Below are 14474 nucleotides of genomic sequence, written 5' to 3'. Positions count from 1 at the left end.
ACATATGTTAAAGAGGTTGCTGATGAGTAATCCTTCCCCGGAAGATTGAACCCTCAAGGCCACTCAGTTTTACCAAAAAGGGGGTGGGAAGTATGGGTAGGGGGTGTGGTAAGAGGTGAGGTCAGGTCCTGTCACACTTCATAGCCAGCTCTCAGGACCACCTCAGAGCCCTGTCCCTCCCTCAGGAGAGGTACTTTGGTTTCCTGGAGAGAAAAGGCATTTTCTAGGGGCATGTTACAGACTCAACAGAAACATGAGACAAGGAGCCTCCCACTCTTGCTTCCAAGCAGCAAATCCGGCCAGTAGTGGGGCTGAGCGAGAACACTCATAAGTCTCTTAATGGCCTATCCCTATTTCGAGAAATAAAGCGTTAACACAGGATGTTCAGTCAAGCCAGTCACCTGGCAATGGCTTCCTTAAGCCTAGTCCCTTCTCCCATCTCCTCCTTCCTCCTAGTCCAGGGCCCTCTAAAAACCCAGGCTTTTAAGGGAAATGCCCGATCTCCACACATCGTTTCTGTAGAGATGAACACCGCAGAGTGGAGCGATCTACTGGAGCACTTCACAACGTGACTCTAACAGGACAGTGCTATTATGTGGATAAATGAAAGCTACTTGGTTAGCCAAAAAGGGAAAAAAAAAAGTTTTTTGCACATGTTAAATGTAGTATTTCTCCTAACAGTGGCTGACTAAATCCTCTCTTCCCAGCCTCAGCCTCATTGTAAGGGTCTTCCAGACCCCAAATAAACAAACAAAAAAAAACTGTTGCCTTTACCCCACTCCACCAAGGCATGGCCACGAGGGCTCACAGAACAAAGAGTAATCAGCTCCAAACATCTATTCCTGCTTTGACTCACAGAACCACAGAAAGCCCGTGTCTGGCAATTTTAGAAAAGAGTCAGGGATGGGCCTAGGAACTGTTCTGTTCCTTTTGAAAATTAATCTAGCAGTAACTTATTTAAAGCTTTTTTAACTTTTTATTTTTAAAAAATGTCAAACTAGGCTGGGCACAGTGATTCACACCTGTAATTTCAGCACTTTGGGAGGCCGAGGCTGGCGGATCACTTGAGGTCAGGAGTTCGAGACCAGCCTGGCCAACGTGGTGAAACCCTGTCTCTAATATAACATACAAAAACTAGCTGGGCATGGTGGTGCATGCCTATAATCCCAGCTGCTCAGGAGGCTGAGGCAGGAGAATTGCTTGAACCCAGGAAGAGGAGGTTGCAGTGAGCCGAAATTGCACCACTGCACTCCAGCCTGGGAGTGAGATTCTGTCTCAAAAAAATTTTTAAAAAAACTTAAAAAAAAAGTCAAATCTACAAAAAAAGTCACAAAGACAAACACTGTATGACTCCACTTACATGAGGTAACTAGAAGAGTCAAAATCATGGAGACACAAAGTAGAATAGTGGTTGCTGGGGGTTGGGAGGAGGGGGAATGGGGAGTTGTTTAATGGATACAGAGTTTCCATTTTGCAAGATGAGAACAGTTTTGGAGATTGGTTGCGTAACACTGTGAATGTACTTAACACTGCTGAATTGTATAATGAAAAATAGTTAAGATAGTAAATTTTATATTATGTATATTTTACCACAATCAAAACGAAAAAAGAACCACCCCAGAAGTTCTTCAATGTGCATTGTCCCAATCACAAGTCTCTCTCCCACCAAAAGTAACCATTATTCTGACTTTCTTCAAGTTTTTCAAATAATTTAATCACTCAAGTATATATACCTACACATCACGGGGTAGTCCTGTCCACTTTTTAAAAATCTGGAGAAGTGCTATCTACCTGCCTACCTATCTATCTATTTTAGAGACAGGGTCTTACTTGCTGTCCAGGCTTGGGTGCAGTGATGTGATCACAGCTAGTGAGCTAACCTCAAACTTCCGGGTCCCAGTGATCACTCCTGCCTCAGCCTCCTGAGAAGCTAAAACTACAGGTATAAGCCACCATGCCCAGCTAACTTTTTAATTTTTTTTGTAGAGATGGAGTCTAGCTCTGTGGCCCAGGCTGATCTCTAACTCCTGGCCTCAAACAACAATCCTCCCACCACCTCCTCCCAAAGCACTGGGATTACAGATGTAAGCCACCATGCCCAACCTGATATGTACTTTTTTTTTTTTTTTTTTTGAGATAGTCTTGCTCTGTCACCCAGGTTGGAGTGCAGTGGCGCAATCTCGGCTCACTGCAACCTCCACCTCCCGGGTTCAAGTGATTCTCCTACCTCAGCCTCCTGAGTAGCTGGGACTACAGGTGTGCGCCACCATGCCTGGCTAATTTTTGTATTTTTAGTAGAGATGGGGTTTCACCGTATTGGCCAGGCTGGTCTCAAACTCCTGACCTTGTGATCCACCCACCTCGGCCTCCCAAAGTGTTGGGATCACAGGCGTGAGCCACCACACCAGCTGATATGTACTTTTAAAATCTCTTTTAATCTACAAATATTCTCTCCATCCCTTTATATTCCTTGTAATATATCTGCTGAAGAATCCAAGCCATTTGACCTACACAGTTCTCCATACTTATGGAGCAGGTCAACGTGTTCTTCCTTTCTTGGTGTGTCTGCAAATCAGCAGCTGGACTCAGGGACTTCATCAGACACAGGTTTATCCCTTTGGCAAGACCGCAGGTGGCAGCATACTGCTTCATCAGGAGGCACATGATGGCTCTCTTTTTGTAATGTTAGTGGCTATTGATGCTCACTGCTTAGATATTTTCATTCACTGGGGTTACAAAATTATGATATTCCAATTCTTTCATTTCTTTTCCTTATATTAACTGAACCAATTTAATAGACACTTTCCCTCATCTACTGTTTGGTTATCCAGTGTAGTTAGTACAAAAGTAAATGGTAGAACAAATGCTTGATTCTTTCCTTATATTTATCAGTTTTTAAGATGATAAACTGCCCTCCTATTATCATCCAAAGGTGACCCATTGCTTGATGAGTTTCAATCATTTGCAATTATTATCCTTTTGAAGCTCAAATTGTGCCATGATGGGGCAATGGGAGCTACTTCTAGCTAGCTCTTGAGTCCTTTTGCCACGGACCCTCCTATTCCTTTACAGCTTCCTCATTGGGTACTGGGAAGATGTACCAGGCTCATCTTGAACATGTCCTTTCCTAGACTTGGAATCAACCAGTTCTCCAGAAGCCATGGGTTCTTTTAGTACGAAATGCTATTTCAAGACCACAATGCAGAATTCATACTAATATTTCCAATTCAAAGTCAGGACATTTTTTAAAACTTGCTTAACCTCTTCTGTATTATATCTGTATCTCCTTTCTTCTATTTTGAAAATCTTGGTCTCAAAGACACAGAGTATATACTAAGATTCCAGCATCCCATAAGTTTTCATTTACTTTATCCTACAGTCATACTATATCTACCATCTGGGCACACATTCATTACAAACTATACCCTCTACCTTTAACCCTCATTCAGTCTTAATTCCACAAGTAATTGCATGTTTACTGCTCTCTGCCTGTCTTTATAGCAATGGTTCTGTAACTATGTCTAAGACTCATTCTCTCATAGACTCCTCAGGAAGGGCTCAGGGGAATAAGATTCTGGGGCCTTGCACGTTCACAACAGTTTGTTTGTGTCCTTTATACTTTAAAGTCAGTTTTGCTGGATATATTATAAATTCTTTGGCTCACTTTTTTTTCTTTCCTTATTTAATTATGTAGTTCTATTTCCTTTTGGCAAAAACATGTTTCTGTCAAAAAAGACTGATGGTAATCTAATCATTTCCTGTATATGTCATTTGCCGTTTTTGCCTACATGCCCAAATAATTTTTTTTTCCTTTAAAATCCAGTAATTTGTAAAGAATACGTCTTTACAAACGTAAAGTACTGACCATTTGGGGTTGACATTCTCGGCTTCACAGTGTGCTCTTTCAACATGCAGTTTCAAATCTTTTTTTTTTTTTTTAATTTCATGAACATTTTCCTAAATTTTAGTTTTAATTATTTGTGAAGTTCCCTTGCCTTTTTGTTCCCTGCTTTCAGGAATTCCTATTATCTGTATGTTGGATGTTCTTTGCCTATCATGAATATTTGTCACTTTTCCCCAAAGTCTTATTCTTTCTTCATTTATTTTCATGTGAAAAAGTTTCTTCCCTTAGGCATTTTCTGTTATGTTTATGTGTTCCTGTGTTCCTTCTAGTTCAATCTTCATTTCCAACAGAATTCTTTTATTTTTAAGTCTTTCCTAAGTTCTGTCATCTCATTTCTGAGATTTTCGTATTTCTGATTCATGTTCTTCATGCATGATCTTAACATCTCTTAGCTCATTTTAAAATAAACAGTTACAGGTTTTGTCTGTTTTTTGGCATGCTCTCATTGTCTATAGGGATTCTTGCCTCTTTTTTTGTATAATAACTTTGAATGAGATTTGACAGCAATAATTTCCTGTTGCTTATTTTTATGCAAAATTAGTTTTCCTGAGCTTTTAGAGGGCAATATGGTTCAGAGTACCTCTTCTAACTTCACACAGCTGTGTTTTAGTTTGCTTTCATGTAGTGCTCAACACCACGGCCACTATTTCTTGAGATTTTCTCTCTCTTTCTCTCACACACACACACACACACACACACACACACACACACAGACTCTTAGATCATCTTTTGCCACAACTATCTCTATCCTTTCTGATCATTTTGACTCCACTCCATACTGAATTTCTTAGGTATGCAGCATCATTCTAGAAGGGACCCCCCAGTTGCCTGGTTTCAAGAGGTCATAATGGCTATTCCACAGATCCCTTCTACTCAGCCATTATTTGAATAGTCAAAATCCCTGCCAATTTCAACTGCTATTCCCACCCTGATGCACTGAACTTTCTAGCAAATATCTATTGGCAACTTTGGGGTTCTCCTATTCTCAAGTCTATCAAATACCCCAGTGCTTATTCTGCTTTCTCCTCTACAGACGCTGATACCCTGAAGGTCTTGTGGATGTTGGTGGTATACGTTGCATATATATATACCACTTGTATTTTGGGGGTGATGAGGATAACTTGTCACCTAGGTTTACTACAATTTTGTTCCTGGGTTTCAGGGTTTGCTATCTAGTTGTTCCGAACATTCATAGTGGGGCAGTGGGGGAATGCGGATTAAGAGAGAATTTTAAAATATGCTACTGCCACCACCATCTTCCCAGAATCAAATAATTCTTTCAGTGGGTTTTCACGTCTGGGTTTTTTCTTTCACTAGACAGGAAACTAAAATGCCAGTTGGTCTGGTTCAATTCTAACACCTAGGCACTCCAGTGCTTTCCCAGAGGCCAAAGACTCCAGAGACCTGGTTTCACATGTAAGCTAAAGACACACTAGCTACAGCAGAGACAGCCAAAGTTTTAGCACTGCATTCTCAAAAAGTATTCACCATCCTTCCCTACAGTCTTCCCAGCCTCAGAAAGGCAGCCTGAAGCAAGCCAAGCAATACCCTACGGCTGAGGCTAGAAAACCAGGCTCTGAGTCTCACCAAGGAGTCCTGTTAGGCAATGTTTTCCTATGATGCAGTCTAACTCTCTGCCATTCCACAGAGTAAACAGCTATAAAGGGATTTTTAAGCCTCATTATTGCTTCTTTCATGAAGCTAAAAAACATGACTCTTAAAAGTACAAGTAAACATACATAAATAGAACATAGAAACTAGGCCATCAGACTGCGAGATCCATGAAGTCCTCTAAAGGAGAGACAATACAGCTTTGTGGCTAAGAGTATGGACTCTAGTGTTACACTGTCCAATATGGTAGCCACTACCCACATGTGGCTACTGAGCATTTGAAATGTTGCTAGCACTATAAAGTAAAAACTATACATTGGAGCCAGGTATAGTGGCACAAGCCTATAGTCTGAGCTATTTGGGAGGCTGAGGCAGGAAGACGACTTGAGCCCAGCAGTTCAAGGCACTGCACTGTGGTGTAACTGCACCTGTGAATAGCCACTGCACTCTAGCCTGGGCAACGGAGTGAGACCCTGTTTCTTACATATACACATGTTGGATTTTGAAGACGTAGTTTGAGAAAAACAGAATATGAAGTATCTTAATAATTTTATGTTGCTTGTATTTTGAAATGGTAATATTTTTGGATATATATGGTTAAATAAAACATATTATCACAAGTAATTTCACTTCTTTTATTTTTTAATGTAGTTACTAGAAAATTTTTTTTTCTTTTTTGAGATGGAGTTTCGCTCTTGTTGCCCAGGCTGGAGTGCAATGGCGCAATCTCGGCTCACTGCAACCTCCGCTTCCCGGGTTCAAGTGATTCCCCTGCCTCAGCCTCCCAAGCAGCTGGGATTACAGGCATGCACCATCAGATTACAGGTATCCAGTTAATTTTGTATTTTTAGTAGAGACGGGGTTTCTCCATGTTGATCAAACTGGTCTCGAACTCCTGACCTCAGGCGATCCACCCACCTCAGTCTGCCAAAGTGCTGGGATTACAGGCACGAGCCACCATACCCGGCCGATTACTAGAAAATTTTAAATTGCATACGGAGCTTACATTGTATTCCTATTGGAAATCACTGGTCTACAGTGCCAGACAGCCCTGGTTTAATCCCAGCTGTGCCATGTACTACCTGTGTGAAGAGACAACTTTCTTCTCTAAGTGTTGACTGACTTACCAGTAAATTGGGAATAATAATTATACCTAATTTATAAGGCTGTTATGAAAAGTAAATTAGATAAAGCATGTAAAACATTTAGCACAAGACCTAGACATAATCAGTGTTCAAAAATAAGAGTTGCTCTTAATATTACTTCCTAGCATTACATGGGTAATTAGGAGATGAGAGTTTCAGACCTGGCTCTGCCAATACCTTGCTATATAATCCATGTAAGAAAATTAATCTGTTGGATCCTTACTTTATCAGAAAATTGGGAGCTAATGATATGCCTCATTGAGTTGTTGTAAGAATTGAACTCTTCGCCAGGTGCGGTGGCTCATGCCTGTAATCCCAGCACTGTGGGAGGCCAAGGCGAACAGATCATGAGACCAGGAGATTGAGACCATCCTGACCAACATGGTGAAACCCTATCTCTACTAAAAATGCAAAAATTAGCTGGGCATGGTGGTATGTGCCTGTAATCCCAGCTACTCAGGAGGCTGAGGCAGGAGAATCACTTGAACCTAGGAGGCGGAGGTTTCAGTGAGCCAAGATCCCGCCACTGCACTCTAGCCTGGTGACAGAGCCAGACTCCTTCTCAAAAAAAAAAAAAAAAAAAAAAAGAATTGAACTCTTTCAGGCAATACATATTTACTGAGCACCTATTATGAGCCAGTAATTTTTTGGACACTGGGAAAAAATGCAGTGAACAAGTCAGATAAGTTCCCGTCCTTAGAAAGTTTATATTCCAGTGGAAGGTATATGAAATAAAAATTTATTATTATATAGGCCGGGAGTGGTGGCTTACGCTTGCAATCCCAGCACTTTGGGAGGCTGAGGTGGAGTCCAAGAACTGGAGACCAGCCACAACAACACAGTGAGATGTCATCTCTACTAAAAATAAAAAAAAATTAGCAGGGCATGGTGGTGTGCACCTGTAGCCCCAGCACTTTGGGAAGCTGAGGCAGGAGGATCACTTGAGCCAGGGAGATTGAGGCTGTAGTAAGTTGTGACTGTGCCACTGCACTCCAGCCTGAGTGATGAAATGAGATGCTGTCTTGAAAAAAAAAATAAATTATTATTCTATAATGTAATGTTGGGTAGTAATAAGAGTTATGAAGAAAAACAGAGCAGAATTAAGGAGAAAGATAATGATAGAAAGATGCTACTTTAGCTCAGTGGAAGTCCTAAGGACAGACATTTGAACACAGAGTGAGCAGACAACTAAGGAAAAGCCATGAAGACTGAAAAAAGGACAGAGGATGCAGGTGAGCCTGGGGAAGAAAGACAGTAGGAGAGCACGGAGTTGGGGGCAGAAGAGGAGGCTTGGCTGGATCACAGAGAGTACTGGAGGCCTCAGGAGGAACTCCGGGTCTCATTCTAGTAGGAGGGAGCCGCTAGAGAGTCTGAAGGTTTTAAAATGATCCCTTAGACACACTGAAGGAGATGATGCATGTGCCAGGCTCAGTGTGGCCCGGCACAAAGTAAACATAGAAGAAGCCAATGATGGCAGAGCAATGACATGGTGCCCAGCTACTTCCCTTGGCACCCAGGAGGACAAGAAACCTCTTTTACCAAAGAGGGTAGAGAGGACGTGAGTATGGGTTGGAAACACTTCCAGGGTTCTGGAGAGAAGTTCAATGCTTGGACAACACTCACAATCAGATTTGAGGTCACCCCAGAGTCAATATTCTCCCTCTACCATCAAGGTACAAAAGGAGGAAAACAAGTCATGGCAAAACAAGGGGCCAACACTGCTCCACAAGGGACTGTCCCTTAGTTAGACCAGGAGCAACACACTGTTTGAAGATACATCTTTTTTTAATTTATATTTTTTAATTGCCCAAATAATATTGTTTATCATTGTAGAAAATGGTTATTATAAAAATGTAGAAAGTATACATAAACAAATAGAAAAATTAAATTCTAATTACCTGGAATCTATGACCAAATACTACAGTACATAATATGTTTGGCTATATAGATCCAGATATTTATGAATATGTAAACAAAAAATCCAGACTTCATGCAAATACATGTCATATATGTGTTATACATGCTTTATTTTTCTTTTTTTTTTTTTTTTTTTGTGAGACAGGGTCTTACTCTGTTACCCAGACTGGAATGTAGTTGCATGATCACAGCTCACTGCAGCTTCAACTTCCCAGGCTCAAGCAATCCTCTCACCTCAGTCTCCTGAGTAGCTGGGACTACAAGTGTGTGCCACCACACCTGGCTTATTTTTTTATTTCCAATTTTTGGAGAGGCAGTCTCCCTCTGTTGCCCAGGCTGGTCTCGAATTTCTGGGCTCAAGCAGTCCTCCTACCTCAGCCTCCCATAGTGCTGGGATTACGGGCGTGAGCCACCTCGCCCAGCCTGTACATGCATTTTTAAAATTGCATGTTCTCCACAAACTGTGCTTTAGTCTGCTCCTTTCATTTTATATATATAGCGTACAGCCTTCCAGGGCAGTTAATTTCAGGACAGCACCCTTTTTAATGCTGCATTGTATTTCATAAAGGGTGATACATACTTTACTCAACACACCCCTCTTGTTGGGCATATAGAACGTTTCCAATCTGAGCCAAAAGCCTAAGTGGTGGCGCCCTCTAGTGCCCTGTTGTGGTGCCCAGCCACCCACACCAGCTCTGTTTCACTTACAGCAAACTCCTCTGGGGTCACTTTCAAGACATCGAAGACAACGGCATCATAGCTCTTGCTGGCATAGTCGCAGCTCTGGCCCTCCAGAGAGTCCGAGCTGCTGCTGCCCTGTGGAGAGCAGGGAGAGACGGTGTTAACTGAATGATCTGACTTGGAATCACTGCCTCCCAAACCTCCTCGGAATTGAGGATGGGAGAGCAATAGAATAGTACAATAAAAACAGCTTCTGTTGATTAGAGCTTTACCCCAGTCCAGGCACCGTGTTAAGCACTGCACGTGTATCTTCTTATTTCCTTCTCATGTGTGCCCTATAGAATACACATTATTATTGTTCCCATTTTATAGATAAGGAAGTAGAGGCAATGTTACTTCTCCAAGGTATCTCAGCTATGAAACGGAAAGCCAGAAAGTAAACTTACTTTTGTATCTATCTGACCCCAAAACACATACCTTCAGTTGCCACACCCTAACTTTCTCTGGCCAGTGTTTTACTGGTGGGGTAAAAAATTTCAGCCCAATCTTCCTTGAGGGAGAACAGGACTGCATGTCTTAGGAGGCCTGAGGAGACAACCTGCTTCATGATGTCTTTCGAACATTACCTGGTTTTACCTCTCTTTTTCCTACTTGAAGTCATTGCAGGAAATTGTTACACAAAATGTGAAAGTAGCTCTCAAGGCTTATTTATCATGCAGGCCACTTGGAATTCAAAGCCTGCTTGCTAATGAGCTGAGAGGTAACCAACTGGCTTTAGAGGCCGGTGTGAAAGTTATATTTAGTAGAGTCCTTTGTGCTAAGGACACTCTGCCTCCTGCATGTATATGAAGGGAGTCTCCCATAAAAAGGCAAGTTAAACTCCTCAAATGTGGCTGATTTCATGAATCTCAACACTGGGGATCCCAGAAAGTTGAATATACTTTCTCTTTAATTTAACTTCATCAAGCTTAATCAAGCTTACCGCCCAAAAATTGTGCCCTGTTCATAGACAATTTTATTAGTCTCAGCTCACGAAGAAGGATTTTGTGGTTTCCATTAACCTCAGCATCTTGGACTGGGATTTAGAGAATATGCTTTTACTAATTCTTTTTTATTTCACTCTTTCCAAAATGGCTATATCTGGAAAAACTCTGTAATCTTCCTGAAAACTAGAGTGTTTTTAGGCCAGTGAGGGAAACCAATAGTCAACAACTGGAAATGTAAGGTTTAAAAGAGGAGCAGGAACTTAAACCTGTAGATTTCGATAGGCCTGTGTCATCAAAAGATTTTAAAATGAGTCTACTATACCAAAAACTCTTAAAATGATCTTAAGAAGCAGCATACTATAGTGGTTAAGAGCTCTGAGGTCAGATAGGCCTGATTAAAATGCCAGCTCCACACCAGTTGCTATCTGAACTCAGACAAATAACTTCGTTTTACGGAGTCAGTTATCATCTGTAAAATGGTGATATTAAACCGACTTCCCAGGGCTATAGTATGGGTTATATAAAATAAAGCTTAAAAAGTAACTGGCAGAATCTGCCTCCACTCCCAGGAGAGCTGACTCAAGGGGACTCGGGTGAGCTCAGGTATGGCTTTTTTTTTTTTTTTTTTTTTTTTTTTTTTGAGTGGGAGTCTTGCTCTGTCGCCCAGGCAAGAGTGCAGTGGTGTGATCTCGGCTCACTGCAACCTCCACATGCCGGGTTCCAGTGATTCTCCTGCCTCAGTCTCCCAAGTAGCTGGGATTACAGGCACCCGCCACCACGCCTGGCTAATTTTTGTAATTTTAGTAGGGACGAGGTTTCGCCATGTTGGCAGGCTGGACTCAAACTACTGACCTCAGGTGATCCACCCACCTCAGCCTCCCAAAGTGCTGGGATTACAAGCATGAGCCACCACACCTGGCCCAGGCATGACTATTTTTAAAGTTCCACAGTGACAGGACAGTCTCCCCTGAGGAGAACCTATGCAGAATGAACTTTGGAAAAGTTACAAAGACTTCTCCTGATGCTGCTGGAGTTGGCAGTCTACTACATCTCCCAGTCTTATACGGAGATCCTGAGCAGACAATTCTGTACAAACTGTTCTGTACTTCTACACCCACCTTCCAGAAAGCAGAATATATCAGGGTGACAGGATGGATTTTCTTTTGGATGGTATAATGTCATGGTTAGGAGCACCAGCTCGAGAGTCAGGGTTTGAATCCCCACCCACCTGGCAGCTGTGTGATTCCAAGCCAGCTTGTTCACCTGTCTGTGCCTTAGCTTCCTCATCTATAAACTGGGGATAAAATAATAATATATACCTGATGGGATTATTGTGAATATTAAATTAGACAATGCCCATGGAACATGCAAAAAAGTGCCTGGTATATAGTAAGCAACAAATTATGGGGCTATATGGGTGTAAATGTATCACTCAGTCATCAAAATTTATTGAGCACTTCAGTTATACATGTATTCATCCATTTGCTCATTCAATTATTCAATAAATACTTACTGAGTACTTACCTTGTGCTGGATACACATATATGTACATATATACAGCAAATATGTGTGAATGTGTATAATGTGTATACACATATATATACACACTTATATATATATATACACACACACACACATATACACACACAGACCAGAGAAGAAAGAAGCGTCACTCTAGATGGAAATAGAAGTCCGATTCCTCTAGTTACAAAAAGAAATCCATTCCCAGGATTTCAGGTATTACAACTTTCCAGTGACACACCATTGTATCTGCCCCAAACACACACAATCATACAAGGGGACGTGTTCAATCAAAAGCTGCCCCAAGTACATCATTGGTGATGATGATGAGGGTAATGACAATTCTGCTGCAGTAGCAGCTTTACTTAAACCTATTCCGATTTCAGGACCAGAGATCAAAACACTGAATTTTTTTGAAAGGTTCATAAGAAATGAACTGATTCCTGTGACTTTTTGGCTGGTTACCCAGGATCACTTCAAAAGCCCAGCATAACGAGGAGGGCCTTGTGGGTTTAAACCCTGGTATGGCCTGCCAATCTGTCAGAGGAGGAGGCGTTTCACACACAATAGAGTGGTGGCATCCTGGGCCTCAAATGGCACCCACTCTTCCTGCATGCTTCTGTGCCATGACTGAGCATGGAAAGCAAATTCCCAAACCCCACGGCAGGGGCCCTAGCCCAGGCCACTGCAGACCACCAGTCCTTACAGCCATTTCCTACTGAGCAAGGTAAATAAGAACCCAGGGCCAGTTGGAATGACTTCTGTCTGACTTCATTCCGGAATGTGTGTGACTTATTTATAATCAGCAGCGGCTTTTCCTGGGAAAGGTCTGATCCCTTCTTGCCACCAAAATGGAATGTGGCACTTGCTACGACTGGACTGGGCAGGTATTTGTTTTTCTTTGAAGAGAACGACTTCAGAAAACATGCTGATCCTCAGGGCTGACTGCCTCCCAAATCTCACGCCTGGCGTGGCCAGGGGCCTTAGGAGTGCTAAGAATGGTGGTATTCATAGAGCCCTACTGCCTTGCTGTCCAAGCCTCAGCTGGGGCCTGGGTTAGCTGAAAGGAGACCCCTCTACCCACTGTCCCAATTCTTGCAGCCTCAGTACCTGTGGAGTGGCAGAGGTGACCAACACGCTAGCCATCAGACCATTCCTCTTGTACATAGTCTCCAGGCCACAGGGAGCTTCAGGGTAGTCTCTGCAGGTAACATAACCTGTCTGGAGAAGTCCTGCAAGGCAAAGGGGCTCATAAAAACCAGTCTTCAAAACAAATTTATCCCCACCCCCAGGCGAAAGTTGTACCAGACTTGAGCAGATCATCTGAGGAGACCTTTAAAGAAAGGTCATCAGCTAGCAGCTTTCAGGCGAACTATGGCCCACAGACACAGTTTGATGGGCTTGTATAGGGTATTGGTATTTTTAAAATTAATTACCAACATTTAAAAATTGGAAGATTTCACACAGAACTCTGGATTTCTGACTTTTCTGGCAATACTGGGCCCATTTTCCTGCATGGTGACCATCAGCCAGCTGAGTGGCGGCTGCCCCTTGGATCGGAGCAGGGCCTTTTAGTCCCCACTTGGCTTGTGCAACCATTTCAGTGCATGCCTGGCCCTTGCAGGCACTAGAGTTTGTGATCTTTGTCTTACTCATTTTGAGACAGGGTCTCACTCTGTCACCCAGACTGGAGTGCAGTGGATCAATCACGGCTCACTGCAGCCTCACCCTCCTGGGCTCAGGTGATCCTTCCACCTCAGTCTCCCAAGTCGCTGGGACTACAGGCATGTGCCATCATGTCCCACTAATTTTTTTGTGAAGGTAGGGTCTTGCTATGTTATATGTTGCCTAGCTGGTCTCAAACTCCTGGGCTCAAGCAATCCTCCCACCTCGGCCTCCCAAAGTGCTAGGATTACAGGTGTGAGCCACCGCATCCAGCCTTGATTTTTCTTTCAAAACAAAGGCAGGGTGAAGAAGACAAGCAAATTCTCCTGTGTTCCCCTGGCACCACACTTCTTCATCAATAATAACCTGGGTAATAGCTAACCCCATATAGTACTATATGCCATGCTTGGCATACATTAACTCATCTAACCCAAAAATCCTGAAGTAGGTCCTATCATTACACCCTATTACATGTGGGGAAACTGAGGCAGCAGGGGAGGCAGATATCTCATTATTTGATGGCTTTGTTCATGCCACCCTATCACCCTGTCATCATTCAAGACCCTGCTCAAACATCCCTTCTTCTGGCTATCATGCCTGAACAACCGAAAGCAGAGCCAGTGTTCTGTCACCCAAGTGCACACACCTATAACAGAGCATTTACCACATCACTGAACACAGAAAGCTGTGGCCACTGACAGCTTTTTAGTGGCAAGTGACCAGGAGAGTAGGGAGGGGGTGGGGAGGAAGGTGAGGAGAAGACAAAGACTGGAACCAACTGCAGTTATCCAGGCAAGAGGTAAGAAAGGGCCCCTGAGCTGAGGCTGAGGCAGTCAAGTCAGAGAGGAGACAGACTGAGAGACAGGAAGGACTGAGACTCCCCAGGCACTGAAGTGGAGGGGAGGCAGAAGTACTAGCTGAGGATGAGACGGTTTTTGGCATGAGGTACCAGAAGGATGGTGTGTCCTTCTTCAAGGAAGGAACAGAGGTGACATAGCAGATTTGGGGGAAAGATGATGAATTTGATTTGGGAAATGCCGAATC

General features: G+C 42.8%; 1 protein-coding gene across 25 annotated transcripts in view; it reads right to left on the bottom strand.

Annotated features, from left to right (window-relative positions):
• The window catches only part of RALGPS1 (Ral GEF with PH domain and SH3 binding motif 1), a 309103-nt gene that overhangs the window by 251896 nt on the left and 42733 nt on the right, over positions 1-14474 (bottom strand). For all 25 annotated transcript variants that reach the window (XR_004178006.1, XR_001896046.3, XR_001896047.3 and 22 more), the window contains exons 2-3: positions 12876-12997; positions 9286-9393 (exon numbers count right to left, since the gene is read on the bottom strand). Coding sequence is in view for 22 of the 25 variants with exons in the window: in XM_017950009.3 (XP_017805498.1) it covers positions 9286-9393; positions 12876-12932 (165 nt within the window). In the remaining 3 variants the exon portion in view is untranslated. The remainder of the gene's footprint in view (positions 1-9285; positions 9394-12875; positions 12998-14474) is intronic.

Source organism: Papio anubis, chromosome 13 (assembly GCF_008728515.1).
Source record: "Papio anubis isolate 15944 chromosome 13, Panubis1.0, whole genome shotgun sequence".
Lineage (NCBI taxonomy): Eukaryota > Metazoa > Chordata > Mammalia > Primates > Cercopithecidae > Papio > Papio anubis.
Note: the sequence above shows the minus strand (reverse complement) of the source record. Positions and strands in the feature narration are given on the sequence as shown.